At 39.6% G+C, this 13,823-nt stretch overlaps 1 protein-coding gene across 1 annotated transcript; it reads left to right on the plus strand.

Moving 5' to 3' along the window:
* Positions 1-779: 779 nt before the first annotated feature.
* LOC106583550 (protransforming growth factor alpha) lies at positions 780-13,244 on the plus strand. Its single transcript, XM_014167861.3, has 6 exons — positions 780-1,280; positions 3,631-3,786; positions 5,650-5,764; positions 8,834-8,983; positions 9,360-9,469; positions 10,665-13,244. Exons 1-6 carry the CDS (start codon positions 1,238-1,240, stop codon positions 10,670-10,672), a joined length of 582 nt encoding a protein of 193 aa, XP_014023336.1. The 5' UTR covers positions 780-1,237; the 3' UTR covers positions 10,673-13,244.
* The last annotated feature ends 579 nt before the right edge of the window (positions 13,245-13,823 follow it).

Raw genomic sequence — 13,823 nt, forward strand, 5'->3', positions numbered from 1 at the left:
TTAAATTTTCACTTTGAACCAGGATCAAATTTACTCTTGTTTCAAAATCAAATTTAAACTTAGATTAGGGCTTAATTATAAAGGTGCACCTGTGTATTGATCATGCTATGTAATCAGCTTCTTGATATGCCACACCTGTCAGGTGGATGGATTATCTTGGCAAAGGAGAAATGCTCACTAACAAGGATGTAAACAAATTTGTGCACAAAATTTGAGAGAAATACGCTTTCTCTCTGGGATCTTTTATTTCAGCTAATGAAACATGGGGTCAACACTTTACATGTTGCACTTATATTTTTGTTCAGTATAACTGCCCATATAAAAGACACCACCAAATTGAAATATGAAAGCCGGTCATTTGAAGATTGAGTTATCATTACAAGATTCTTGTGATAAATTTAATTTTACTCTAAAACATTCCCTAAAAACAACCTATTTTAGGTAACTGGAAGTGGGCCCGACAGAGAGAGCAAAGACAGAATGATATTGAATACTGACTTGCTCTTTCTCAATTCAATTCAAAAGGCTTTATTGACATGGGAAACATATGTTTACATTGCCAAAGCAAGTGAAATAGGTAAAAAAAACTAAAGTGAAATAAACAATTAACAGTAAACATTACTCACAAAAGTTTCAAAGGAATAGAGACATTTCAAAGGTTATATTGTGGCTATGTACAGTGTTGTAACAATGTGCAAGTAGTTGGAGTAGGAATGGGAAAATAAATCAACATAAATATGTATCACTATCTCACGCCGCTCTCTCTCTCTCCAATTACATGTGTCCCGTGATAGAGCTCCTCAGGGTACGCTACTGACAAGATTACGTGTGCCGTGCGTGAAAGGGTTTATTTCGACAGGAGAGTGGAATTGTTTAGGGCATGGACTTAACGTCTCCGTTTAAATGTAATAAATATTAATCGAAACGAAGTATTTGAAGACTTGTTGGTTGATACACTTTATTGATGATATATCAGGCACGTCAACTCAGTTTGCACATGGCATTGGACAATAATGAAGTTGCTGAATAGCGACGCACTTGCATTGTTTGAGACATTTCTGAAGAACGTCAGTAGCAGCCTATAGTGGAGAAGCAGAAAGTTTATTTTTTTATTTTTAGACGAATACATTTCTCTCGCCTGACTGACGGATGCGTGCGTAGGCCTACACAAATATTTATGGAATTGAGCAGAGAACATTCGAATTTCGGAGGATTACCTTGATAGACAACCATCAACATGATGAATCGGGCTTTCTGGGATGCGATATTTCTCATTACTGGTGAGTTCAATGAAAAAAAACAGTTTAAAATATTTTAATGTGTAAAATGTTAAATGAAAAATGGATTTGAGTAAATTGGAATTTGCTATACCATAAGGGAAAAGGTCCTTATTATTTCCTAATAAACTAGCTTTGCTTCTGTAGACCCTTTTCCTTACAAATACAATTCATTACAAATAAAACCTCAACTAGGGGTCCCTGAAAAAGCAGGGAGAAACGACAATTATAAATACAAAATATCAACAGTAACCTCTGTCTCTCAAATATTTTCGTGGGCATCAGAAAGGACAAAGTTGATACTCCAGGCCTATATAGCCTAACCTAGCCTACTCATACGCTGGGAATTTGGTTTCCAGGTTTGATTGAATATGGCCCCAATTTGTGAATTCTAACCATTTTTGTGGCTATCCCTCAGGGTCAGTGACATTTCACCTTTTCTATGAGAAAAAAAGATGGTTGGCCTACCAATGAGCCACTGTTGGTGTTTGATGTAGCATGCGTTAACTGCCAGTTCAGACCTATTCATAGGTTTCTAATGGCCTCATCCTTTTAGTAGGGAGGGAATACTTGACCCTGCTACTGTTATTGGTTGTTCAGTCACACTGGTGTGTGTCCAAAATATAACCCTATCCAAAATATAACCCTATTCCCTACACAGTGTACTAATTTTGACCAGGTGTCTTAGGGCTTGGGTTAAAAGTAGTGCACTATGTAGGGAATAGGGTGCCATTGGGGATATTACCTGAATTGACACAGCATTCATCTGCCCTCTCTATTTCTGGACTTTGTACCTTGTTACGCTCACAGTGTCCTTAGCAACATCACAGGGATGTCACCCATTTAACTGACGCTCAGTGTTTTTATTTTATTTTTTAAACATCATTTGAAATCTCGGAAAGGGAAGAGCTTGCAAGAAAATGGCCCTTCCTGAAACCCTTATGACAGACTGCAACCATCTCTTATCTATCTGAGCAGTATGGTGATGGCTAATTTGGTACTCAGCACTTTCATTGTCTGAGTGGCGCAACGGTCTACGGCACTGCATCTCATTGCTAGAGGCGTCACTACAGACCATGGTTTGATTCCAGGCTGTATCACAACCGGCCGTGATTGACAACAAGATGGTGCCGAAGAACATGGCTGACGTTTTACATTCTCCCAACCAATTGTGCTATTTTGTTATTTTTTTTTTTACTTATTGTGTACATAATGTTGCTCTTATGCTTGAAAATAACTTATTCTTGAACTGCACTGTTGGTTAAGGGCTTGTAAGTAAGCATTTCACGGTAAAGTCTACACTTGTTGTATTTGGTGCATGGGACAAATAAAGTTTGATTTGATTGGGAGTCCCATAGGGCGGCGCACAATTTGCCCAGCATCGTTAAGGTTTGGCTGGGGTAGGCCGTCATTGTAAATAAGAATTTGTTCTTAACAGATTTGCCTAGTTAAATAAAGGTTCAATAATTTAAAAAAAATTCTCCATATCACTGAATAACAATCATGTCTCATTAGGTGCCTTACAGTATTCTAATTGTGTGATCTCTCTCCCAAATCTGTCAATATTAAGACTATCCCAGCTTAGTCCTATTATAGACCCATTGTAGTGTGTTCATCCTATTGCCACTCTTGGACTACTCAACTGGTAAGAGGAGTTTCAAACATAATGATAAATGTGAGAGTTATGAGTACAGAACATGCCTCAGCATGCAATCCACAATGAGCCCAGTGCAATATAAAAAAGAGAAGTGGTTACTAGAAATAAGATAATATAGTACGATTGCAGTGCAATGATATGTTAAGATCTCCTGGCAAGAGCCAAGCCATCGAACAGAAGAGGGAGGTGGAAAGCAATTGTGGAAATCCTATCCTCCCAATGGGGCAAAGTGGTTTAAGTCAAGTAGGTTTGATATGTGAACATGTACTGTAGTGGTTTGGAAACAGAAAACAAAAATCAGTGTACTTAGGTAGTACCATGGCTACGTTTACACAGGCAGCCCAATTCTGATATTTGTTTCACTAATTGGTCTTTTGACCAATCGGATAAGCTCTGAAAAAGTGATGATGTGAAAAGATCTGATGTGGCTGCGCAGCCCATTTCAGTCAGTTTCACCTCAGTGAATAGTACTCAGGATGATAAGTGGGGATCTAATTAATGTCACCTTGTTTTGTGTTCCAAGTGGGAGATTAGTTCTACTTTAAGAGCAACAAGTCATCTGGAGACGGCCTGTTTCTCTGATTGTCAAATACTAAGGCCAACTGGAATTTTGTTTATTGTTTCTTTTGCTGATCATTCTTGACATTATTACTGATGTGTGTACTTTATCATTTCATAATCTGTTTCTTCCAATAGGTTCCCTCTTTACATATGGAATAGGCCAGGATAATTCCACTATTGCTACTAATTCTACAATGACCACCACACCTCCTGTAACTACCACTGTAAATGTTACTACCTCTTCTACTACCACCACCAGTATCACCACTACAACCACCATTCCAGTGAAAAGTATGTATTTGTGTGTGTGTTTTGTCTCTGTGTGTGTTTCTGTGTGTGCAGGTGACACACATTTTATAAATGCCTTTATAAAACCTCTCTACAGGGTGCTCCAGATAATTGTTCACCTCTTCAGACTCATTGACTGGTGCCAATGTTAATTCAAGGCTTTTCTAGTGAAGTCAGATGGCAACAGAGAATGTATTTCAAAAGTGGACACATACTAAGCTATACATTAATTAATTGGCTTATTTTTTTCATAAATCTAGTTTCTCAGCCTGGATAGAATGTAGCAAAAAAATAAAAAATCTCAGCCTGGATAGAATGTAGCAAAAAAATAATCAAGTAGCCTAAATCCCAGGTTACCAACTATCATATTTCCGTCATTATCTGCGAGGCACCATGTAAAATCCAGAAATGCCCTAATGACTAATTTCCATTCCTCCTAAATGTTATCCTCGACTGACTGCCAAAATCACATGAAGAGAGAGATGGATCTGTATCCCAAATAGTGCACTATGTAGGGAATAGGGTTCCATGTTTGACCAGAGCCCTATGGTCCCTGGTCAAAAATAGTGCACTATAGTGAATAGGGTACAATTTGGGACTCTGCTAGAGAGGGGCTGAGGGGTAGCTGGGGCAGATGCCTCGGGGAAGAACAGAGAGCTTTATACAGACTCTGAAAGAGAGAGGGGAGAAAGAACAATGCATGTAGGCTGGAATCCAACCAGCCATTTACTAATGGAATGGAGCGTGTTATGGTCGGCTGTACTGCAGCAGTCTATCTGTCTGTTCATCCTCTCTCTCTTTCTCACTCACTCCCTCTCTTCCTCCCTCTCTGAATGCCACATTGTGACATCTGTTTTGGCTGCCCGAGAAAAGATACTCAGACTTTTGTTTGGGCCAGTCAGGTTGGAATTTGGAACCCTGACTGTATAGTTGATGAGTAAGAAATTCGTCCAGACTTAAAAATGTGGTTACCGTGTTCTTCCTGAGTTCTGACCCCTTCAGTTCATCCCAATGTTCATTTATTTCAGAAGATTAATTCTGTTATTCTAGCCATAATAAATCAAGTTTGATTGGATGTAAAGGGAAGAGGAGAGAGGCTGTGTCTGAAAAGCTTACTAGCTGTCAAATCCTTGTCTCCTCTGTCCTTGTTTCCTGAATTCCTCTCAAAGCTCAATAGAGTAGAGCTCGGAAGGAGGGACCTTTTGATCCACTCCATAAGGAGGAAGCAAGGACATGATGGCTAGTAATCTTTTCAGACACAACCACGGAGTGAAAAGGGTGAGAGTTTTACTTCCTGGCTTCAGGGATGTGCATTCTCCAGACCTCTAATGGGTTTGATGATGGACAGATGTTTTGTTTGCTGTGGGATTTGACATGGGGTTAGACTTGTCCCTTGGAGGGCCCTGTCCCTGATATAAGACAAAACCCCAGTCACTCAGAGATGTAACAAAAGGCTTAGAATAAGTCTCCTCTGCCTCAGGAACTTCCACAACTGGAGGCATGGGATGGAGGCGTGGGAGTAGATTTTGACATTGTTTTCCAAGAGTTAAGTTATTTTAGATCTATGACACTGACTGACCTATGGAGTTTTGGTAAGGCGTATGGCCAGGTTATTGGGCTCTTTTACAGTATAATCCTACAAAGAGAGAAACAGCATGTTGGAGGGGATCAGTTTGAGCAAAGCGAAGTGCAGAATTTCTGATCTTCATCACATATTGAGTAGTTATTTGGAATACAAGGTGATTTGTAAATCATTGAGTATGCACAATCTGACTGCAATCCAGTTGAACAATGGTTTGGACTTTCAGTACAGACCCTGTGGCTGTTTTAGAAATACCCTTAAATGTCATTCTTTCTCTCTGTCAGAGTTTGTTGCAGCAGCTGTTCGATCCCACTTCGATGACTGTCCTGACTCCCACAGCCACTTCTGTTTCCATGGCACCTGTCGTTTCTTGATTCTGGAGGAGACGCCTGCATGTGTGTAAGTTCAACTTCTCTTTCTCTCTCGCTGATACACGCACCCACATAGTTGAAATAAGGCTACGTCCTACAGTAAGGCATTGTGGTCATTATTTCAAAATCAGGTGAATCATTGTGTTACTCTGTCTGTATGGGAAATTGTTCTTCGATAATGAACTTGTGACCTGTCCTTGCTGGTGACCTGTCACAAGTAAGCTGTAAAAAGTTAGCATATGTCTTAATTATTTTATTTTGAGTGGTCACCAGTTAGTAGGATTTATGGAGAGTTTGTTGGGTAAGCCACCCAGTTTTAGGTCTGTCTGTGACATCCAATTGCTTATCCCAGTTACTAATAATCATGCACCCATTAGAAAATGACTGTAAAAACTGTTAAATCCCTGTGGATTGATGAGTAATTGAAAAATTGTATGGTTGAGAGGGATGAGGCAAAGGGAATGGCAATTTAAGTCTGGCTGCACAACCAATTGGCAAATGTACTGCAAATTGAGAAATCATGTGGCTAAACTGAATAAAAATAAGAAGAAACTACACTATGAAACAAAGATGAATGATAGTATAAAGCTTTGGAGCACCTTAAATGAAATATTGTGAAAAAACACAAACTCAGCTCCTCCATTCATTGAATCAGATGGCTCATTCATTACAAAACCCACTGATATTGCCAACTACTTTAATGTTTTTTTCATTGGCAAGATAAGCAAACTTAGGCATGACATGCCAGCAACAAACGCTGACACTACACATCCAAGTATAACTGACCAAATTATGAAAGACAAGAATTGTAATTTTGAATTCTGTAAAGTGAATGTGGAAGGGGGGGGGGTGCTGTGGTGGTGGTGTGTATTATCTATCAATGATGACAAGCCACCGGGGTCTGACAACTTGGATGGAAAATTACTGAGGATAATAGTGGACGATATTGCCACTCCTATTTGCCATATCTTCAATTTAAGCCTACTAGAAAGTGTGTGCCCTCAGGCCTGGAGGAAAGCTAAAGTCATTCTGCTACCTAAGAATAGTAAAGCCCCCTTTACTGGCTCAAATAGCTGACCAATCAGCCTGTTACCAACCCTTAGTAAAGTTTTGGAGAAAATGGTGTTTGACCCGATACAAGGCTATTTCACAGTAAACAAATTGACAACAGACTTTCAGCACGCTTATAGGGAAGGACATTCAACAAGCACAGAACTTACAAATGACTGATGATTGGTGAGTGAAATTGATGATAAAAAGATTGGGGGGCTGTTTTGTTCAGATTTCAGTGTGGCTTTTGACATTATCGATCATAGTCTGCTGCTGGACAAACGTATGTGTTATTGTCTTTACATCCCCTGCTATATTGTGTATAAAGAGTTATCTGTCTAACAGAACACAGAGGGCGTGGAAGCCTCTCCAACATAATCCAGGTAGAATCAGGAATTCCCCAGGGAAGCTGTCTAGGCCAATCTTTACTAACAACAGTGTGTCTATGTATGCGGCGTATGAGTAAAGCCAGTGTGTCTATGTAAGCAGATGACTCAACACTATACACATCAGCTACTACAGCAACTGAAATGACTGCAACACTTAACAAAGAGCTGCAGTTAGTTTCAGAATGGGTGGAAAGGAATAAGTTATTCCTAAATATTACAAAAAAACTAAAAGCATTGTATTTGTGACAAATCATTCACTAAACTCTACTAAATCTTGTAATAAATAATGTGGAAATTGAGCAAGTTGTGACTAAACTGCTTGGAGTAACCCTAGATTGTAATGGTCATGGTCAAAACGTATTGATACAACAGTAGCTAAGACGGGGATAAGTCTGTCCATAATAAAGTGTTGCTCTACCTTCTTAACAGCACAATCAACAAGGCAGGTCCTACAGGCCCTAGTTTTGTCACTCCTGGACTACTGTTCAGTCGTGTGGTCAGGTGCCACAGAGGGACTCAGGAAAATTGCAATTGGCTCAGAACATGAATAATATGCATGTCAATCTCTCCTGGCTCAAAGTAGAGGAGAGATCGACTTCATCACTACTTGTATTTATGAGAGGTACTGACATGTTGAAAGCACCGAGCTGTCTGTTTTAAACGACTAGCACACAGCTCAGACACCCATGCATACCCCACAAGACATACCACCAGAGGTCTCTTCACAGTCCCCAAGTCCAGAACAGACTGGGAGGCACATAGTACTACATAGAGCCATGACTATATGGAACTCTATTCCACATTAGGTAACTGATGCAAGCAGTAGAATAAGATTTTAATATTTGTAATTTTTTTTAAATACACCTTATGGAACAGCAGGGACTGTGAAGCAATAGGCACAGACACATGCATATATATATACACACACGATAACATACGCACTATACACACACGTACACATTTTGTGTTGTAGATAGTGGAGTATAGACCTCAGGGCACACACTTAGTGTGTTGTGAATTCTGTAATGAATGTATTGTCATGTTTTTTAAAATTGTTAAACTGCCTTAATTTTGCTGGACCCCAGGAAGAGTTAATGGGGATCCATAATAAATACAAATGCATCCAAAGTGTGTTTAGGATCTGTTCTGTCAGTGCTATGTTTGTACACTGATTCGCTGCAGTTCGTAGAGCTGGTCTGATCATGATACGAATTACACTGGCCTATGGAATTGGAGCGCGACAGTTCACTTCTCACTGGGTGAGATGAGCAGAAAAGGGAATTCTGTCCAGGGTTAGGCTCTTTGACCTAAACCCTTTACTAAAATGCTCTTTAGTAGCGACCTCTTGAGACACTTTATGGCATGTTCATAATACGAAGGGTATTGTATGGGTAGCAATATGATGCAGAATAGTTTTGCAGACTGAACTATTCTTTCTGAAACGTAGGATTAATAGTTCTACTTACCTGTTCTACTTCATTCATCTCTACCTCTATTAGTCTCTTCCATAGAGATACAATATATTTATAGATGTAATATTTAATGCTGTGGTCTCTCCATTGCAAATGGAGTCAGTGAGTTTGTCAAACAGCCTTGAAGGATCAAGTCCATGCTGCTGTATGAAGTTGTATGTCCTTTCTCCACTTCATGTTTGACAGGTGTCACCAAGGCTTCGTAGGGATGCGATGTGAGCACGCCGACCTGCTAGCTGTCGTGGCCACCAATCACAGGCAACAGACAGTTGCCACGGTGCTAGTTCTGTGTGTGATTGGTTGCGTCTTGACGATGCTGCTCTGCACCCTTTTACAGTAAGTACATGATGTCTGCTTAATAGGAAAATCTCTCCATGACTTATCCCATTTACTGAAATGGCATATCATAAAGACAACTACGTGGTTGATTAACCAATCACATTGTGCTTAACCAACCACACTGTGATTCTACTCAATGTGCTGTCCACAAGAGAACAGCAATCTCCCTCTGACACTGCCCATTCACTGAGCCTACATACTTTGTGTAGACATCTGCGTAATTACACTGTGATTAACCAAACATACTGCACATGCTACCATGATGAGTTTGTCCATGAAGTAAGATTAAAAACCCTCCACTGGTCTTTAGAAAGTCATTTGGTGTGTTGACCTGAAATCATTTGTCATGAAGAGTTTGTCTCCTCTCTCCCAGTTGCTGGTGGAGGCGGGACGGTTTGGGGCGGAGGCACAGACTCCACTGTGCCCCAGAGAAACAAGGCAGTATGCTGAAGGGCCGAGGGTCCTGCTGTCACTCTGAAAGTGGTACAGACTTCAATTTACTTTTCATTTTGTACTTTTGCCTAGTTTTGTCTTTTGTGTGTTTCACATTCCCAACTGTCATCATGTTTGAAATGTGAAACTACAGGGGTTGTAATTATGGTAATCGGTATGGGGTATTTTTGTAACCAACTGGAGAGGGTAGATGGCTATGAGCCTTAGAGGTCGGTTTAATGGCCTACTGTGTCCAATCTGCTGAAGCATACTGAACCTTTCTCTGTGCATATAGGACCCATCTGGTTTGATCATGACAGTATTAAAGGCTCACGCTGTGTATGGGAACCATTGAGGTGTTACTGACACTGCTGTAGCTAATTGATGTTTCCTGTCCTTTACATCCATAGACATAGAACTCTCTAACTTGAGGTCTCTACTCTAGCTCTCACACAGGGTTATGAGAACGCTATACTGAGAAAAAAATGTTATGCCCATATTAGAACAGAGTTCTCTATAGACTATGCTATTAAGGCTATGCTTACTACTGTACTCTCTCATGCTGTACGAACTTTGAATGTTCTTGACTCGTGTTTTGGGGGAAGTACACACTAACAACATTATCATCACACCCAGACCGCAATGTCAATCAAATTATAAACCACCTTCCTCCATAGATATACTGTACTGTAGTTAGATGCTTGAAAGACTCAGGTCTTCTCAGTGTCCTCTCTTACCCTGCAGTGGCATGCTATGGGTCTATCTGATGGTTATGCAAACCTAGGACCAATATTTCCTTAACTTCTGCCCCCTCATGTAAGTTTCCTATATCATGTAGAAATTTGACTTCTTCTGAAACACAATTTTAGAATATAATATACTTTTCTGATATAATTGAATGACATGTTCTGTTTGTACTTTGTCCTCACATCCCTTATTCACAAGGTACCATTGGGATTGTGTTTTGTTGTTTTTAGGTGGCCGAGACTACAGACCATCTCTGTTTGGTGGGATAGTGTGTTTTTATTGTAGTCCAGATCAGAGGTTATACACACAATGGTTGGAAACTCATCTCATTTAAAACAGCGATCAGACAATTGTCATGGAATTGTCTCCAAACCTTAGTGCATAGAGTAGACTGTAGTGACTTTGAGCATGACTTCTGAGTCTCCATACCACATTGTCCTTTTTACAAAATGGGTTGATATGGCGATCTTATTTTTTTTATCTTATCATTTCCCCTCAGTGGTGTAAGAGAAGAACTCCTGCTTGGAACGCCAGAGATTTTCATGATGGGCTGCCTTCTCTCTCTTCCTCTGTCCATTCAAAAGACTGCTAAAGACTGCTGGGACATTTGGATCATACCTAAGATGGACATCAGACACCTGGCTAATAACATCCTCATAAGACAGAGAGGGAGGAGAGACCCCCTCTATCTCTATTACCAGACCAAGGGAGGCCCATTTGACGTGAGAGTTTCATGTCGTTTCAGAACCTCCGCACACTTGGAATACTGTGATCTCACTACCGTTTTAATGCATGGAGGAGAAGAGATGTGAACTGACTGGTCAGAAATACCAAATTCTCCGGAACAGCTCTCTGGAACTGGACTCGTGAACAGATACCCTCTAAATTGTGAGCGCTCAGTGTGACATCATCACTGTAAAGATGATGAAGTCAAGGACTTGACCAGGAACATGCTGGACATAAGAGAAATACTTTTGACAACTTGGTGTCCTGTGGGGTTTTTGGCACATGAAAGCAACTATTTCAGATTTCGATTTGAGGTATAACTTTTGTTTTATTCACTCAAACTCAGAGGAACTCAAAATTCTTCCATTTGTCTTTTAAGAAGCTAAACACAAGCTAAAAACACAATGAACAATTGTTTCTTCAAAACTTAAAGCGCACAGAGATTTAGGTGGGGCAAGAACATTTTAGTTTCTGTTTTAAGCAAGGGATATTGACACACCTCACCTGACAAAAATGGGAGATTGCTACTGGGACTCTTTAACCCCACTGTGGATTAAGGACCAATGGTGGGACTTAGACATAGATATGGGAGATATTAAATGCATGCAAAAGAGTAGATTTTAGAGGACTATAATCTCCAAAAACATTGCCAACCTATAGTCCCTTAGTAACTTATCTACCACCATGTATCATTATTCCTGATATGACAGACTTTCTATGAGTGTGCACATTGCATTGTACCTCAGATATTGTAGTGTTGGCTGTTTCTTTCCATTCCTGCACAAAACCGGCATTACGTTTTCCTCTGCCTCAGAGGTTTCTAATTGACAAGTGAGTGATGCACATACAAACAGACGTTGTTGTGTTCTAGCACTTGTTTTATGCACATATGTTATTGGGAACATTGTATGCATGAGATTCTTATCATGACCTATTCTAGATGTACACTTCATTGTATAGTAATGTTTTCTTGGGGTACACGTCATAGCAAGCTTGCTCACTATTGCAAAGCACACTTCTGCACTTAGGTTGCTGTTACTTCACATGTGAGAGATGCCAAATGGACCTGAAGATCTTACATGTCTGATAGAGCACAGAAAGACTCATGCGACAAGCGTCAGTTCTGGGCAATAACACTGTAACAGAATGATTGAGACTCAAGATTTTTCACTTTAAAATATATGTCAAGGAAAAACCAATAAACCAATAGTTAAACAAACCATACAGTTATATGCACAGATCTACTTTGAACAATTTCCACAGAAAATTTTACAGCACATTTAATTGAAGAACAGTGCAGATGCAAAGTTTTGTAACAGAATGATGGTTTGTGCTTTTTGTGCCGTCATTCTTTTACCAAACTTTGTATCAGCACTGTTATTCAATGTATTTATGTAAAAAATGTAAAAGTAGTCCTTGTACATAGTTGTATGGTTTAACTTTGCAAACATAGTTTTTTGTTTGACATGCATTTAAAGTGAAACCTCTGTACTAGCATCGCTGTTACCATGGAATTGCCCTTCTATAGAGCACATCCAGCCATGCATACACAAGACCCTGTTTCTATTTATGAAACATATTAGACAACACAGTATTTGTATTATTGCACACCACAAATATGCACAAAATACAGCTTTTAGCTGGAATGCCTTGTTTATTAACTGGAAATTGTGCAACACTTTTTATAGAGCATCATTTTTAGAAACTGTTAAAACCACACTTTACAGATATGGTACAATAGATGTCTGAATAAGAAAATATGGTGAAAGTAGAGCTGAAGCGTATGAATGGCAATTTTTTTGTACAGTTTTGGGAAAAAACGAATTGCTGAAAAACAAATACTTGGGGAGAAGAAAGTAGGATGGTGACCTGCTTTATATTTATTTATAAATGTATGTATTTAATTCAGACATTTTGTCTATGCTTATTATACCATAAGCCTACCATTTGGTGGAAATAGAAAGCAGCCCGAAACCACATTTTGAAGTAAATAAATGTTTGGAGCTTTCAAGTGTATTAAAAATTTGCAAGAGATGGTGAAAGAGAATCGAAGTAGGAGGGGTAAGCATGGAAAACACACCTACTGAACAATGTTAAGTTGTAAACTATACAAATGAAATATAATCCATGTACTCTCAATGTTTTAATTTGAAGAGGATAAGGATCATGGACTGTACAGTATTAACTTCAGACTTGACCTTGTCAATGATTAACCTCTTGGATATTCATCAACAGTACATCTGTACTGGATATTCTCATTGGAACTAACCAGTTGTATGATGATGATGTAATGTCCTTGACTTATGTTTTTTTCTTTTTCAATGAAGACTGAAATCTGTGAAAGTGGCTGTCTCCCTGCTGTTTTCTGTTGCACAGTAACATAGCAAGACGTCTACTCGCTAACAGAGGAGAAAGGGTCAACAACGAGAAGCTAGTGGATTGTTGGAACGCAGTGTAGACTTACACCCGTCTATATAACCCACTTTTTGATCCTCACTTGACTTTCTCTCTTCCTCCATACTCTATCCATCGCGTGCTGCCTCTTTTCACTCGCTACTGTCACCTCTCCTCTTACGGCAGTTGTCCTCTTTATTCAGAGTCCCCCCCCCCCCCCTCCTTCTACTGAATATTTTAAAAGGCAGAATAAATGAAAAAAAAACTAAACCTCAGGCACAATTGGGGAATAAAGAGCCTCGGTCCTGAGTGCTTTTTTTTTTTTTTTAGCTGAGGGAAGGAAAGGTTTTATTCTATTTACTTCCATGGCTATTTGTTTGCTTGTCCCCTGTTGGGTGAGAGTAGATGTCGCTACAAGGGGCTGAAGAAACTATCCCTGTACTTGTTCAGTGCATGAGTATAGCCTGTGTGACGTTGACTCACTATCTTCATTCATTTGGCTTTTTCTGTTGCAGATGTATTTTGCTTGACCACCACC

This window comes from Salmo salar, chromosome 22 (genome assembly GCF_965601325.2).
Source record: "Salmo salar chromosome 22, fSalSal1, whole genome shotgun sequence".
Classification (NCBI taxonomy): Eukaryota; Metazoa; Chordata; class Actinopteri; order Salmoniformes; family Salmonidae; genus Salmo; species Salmo salar.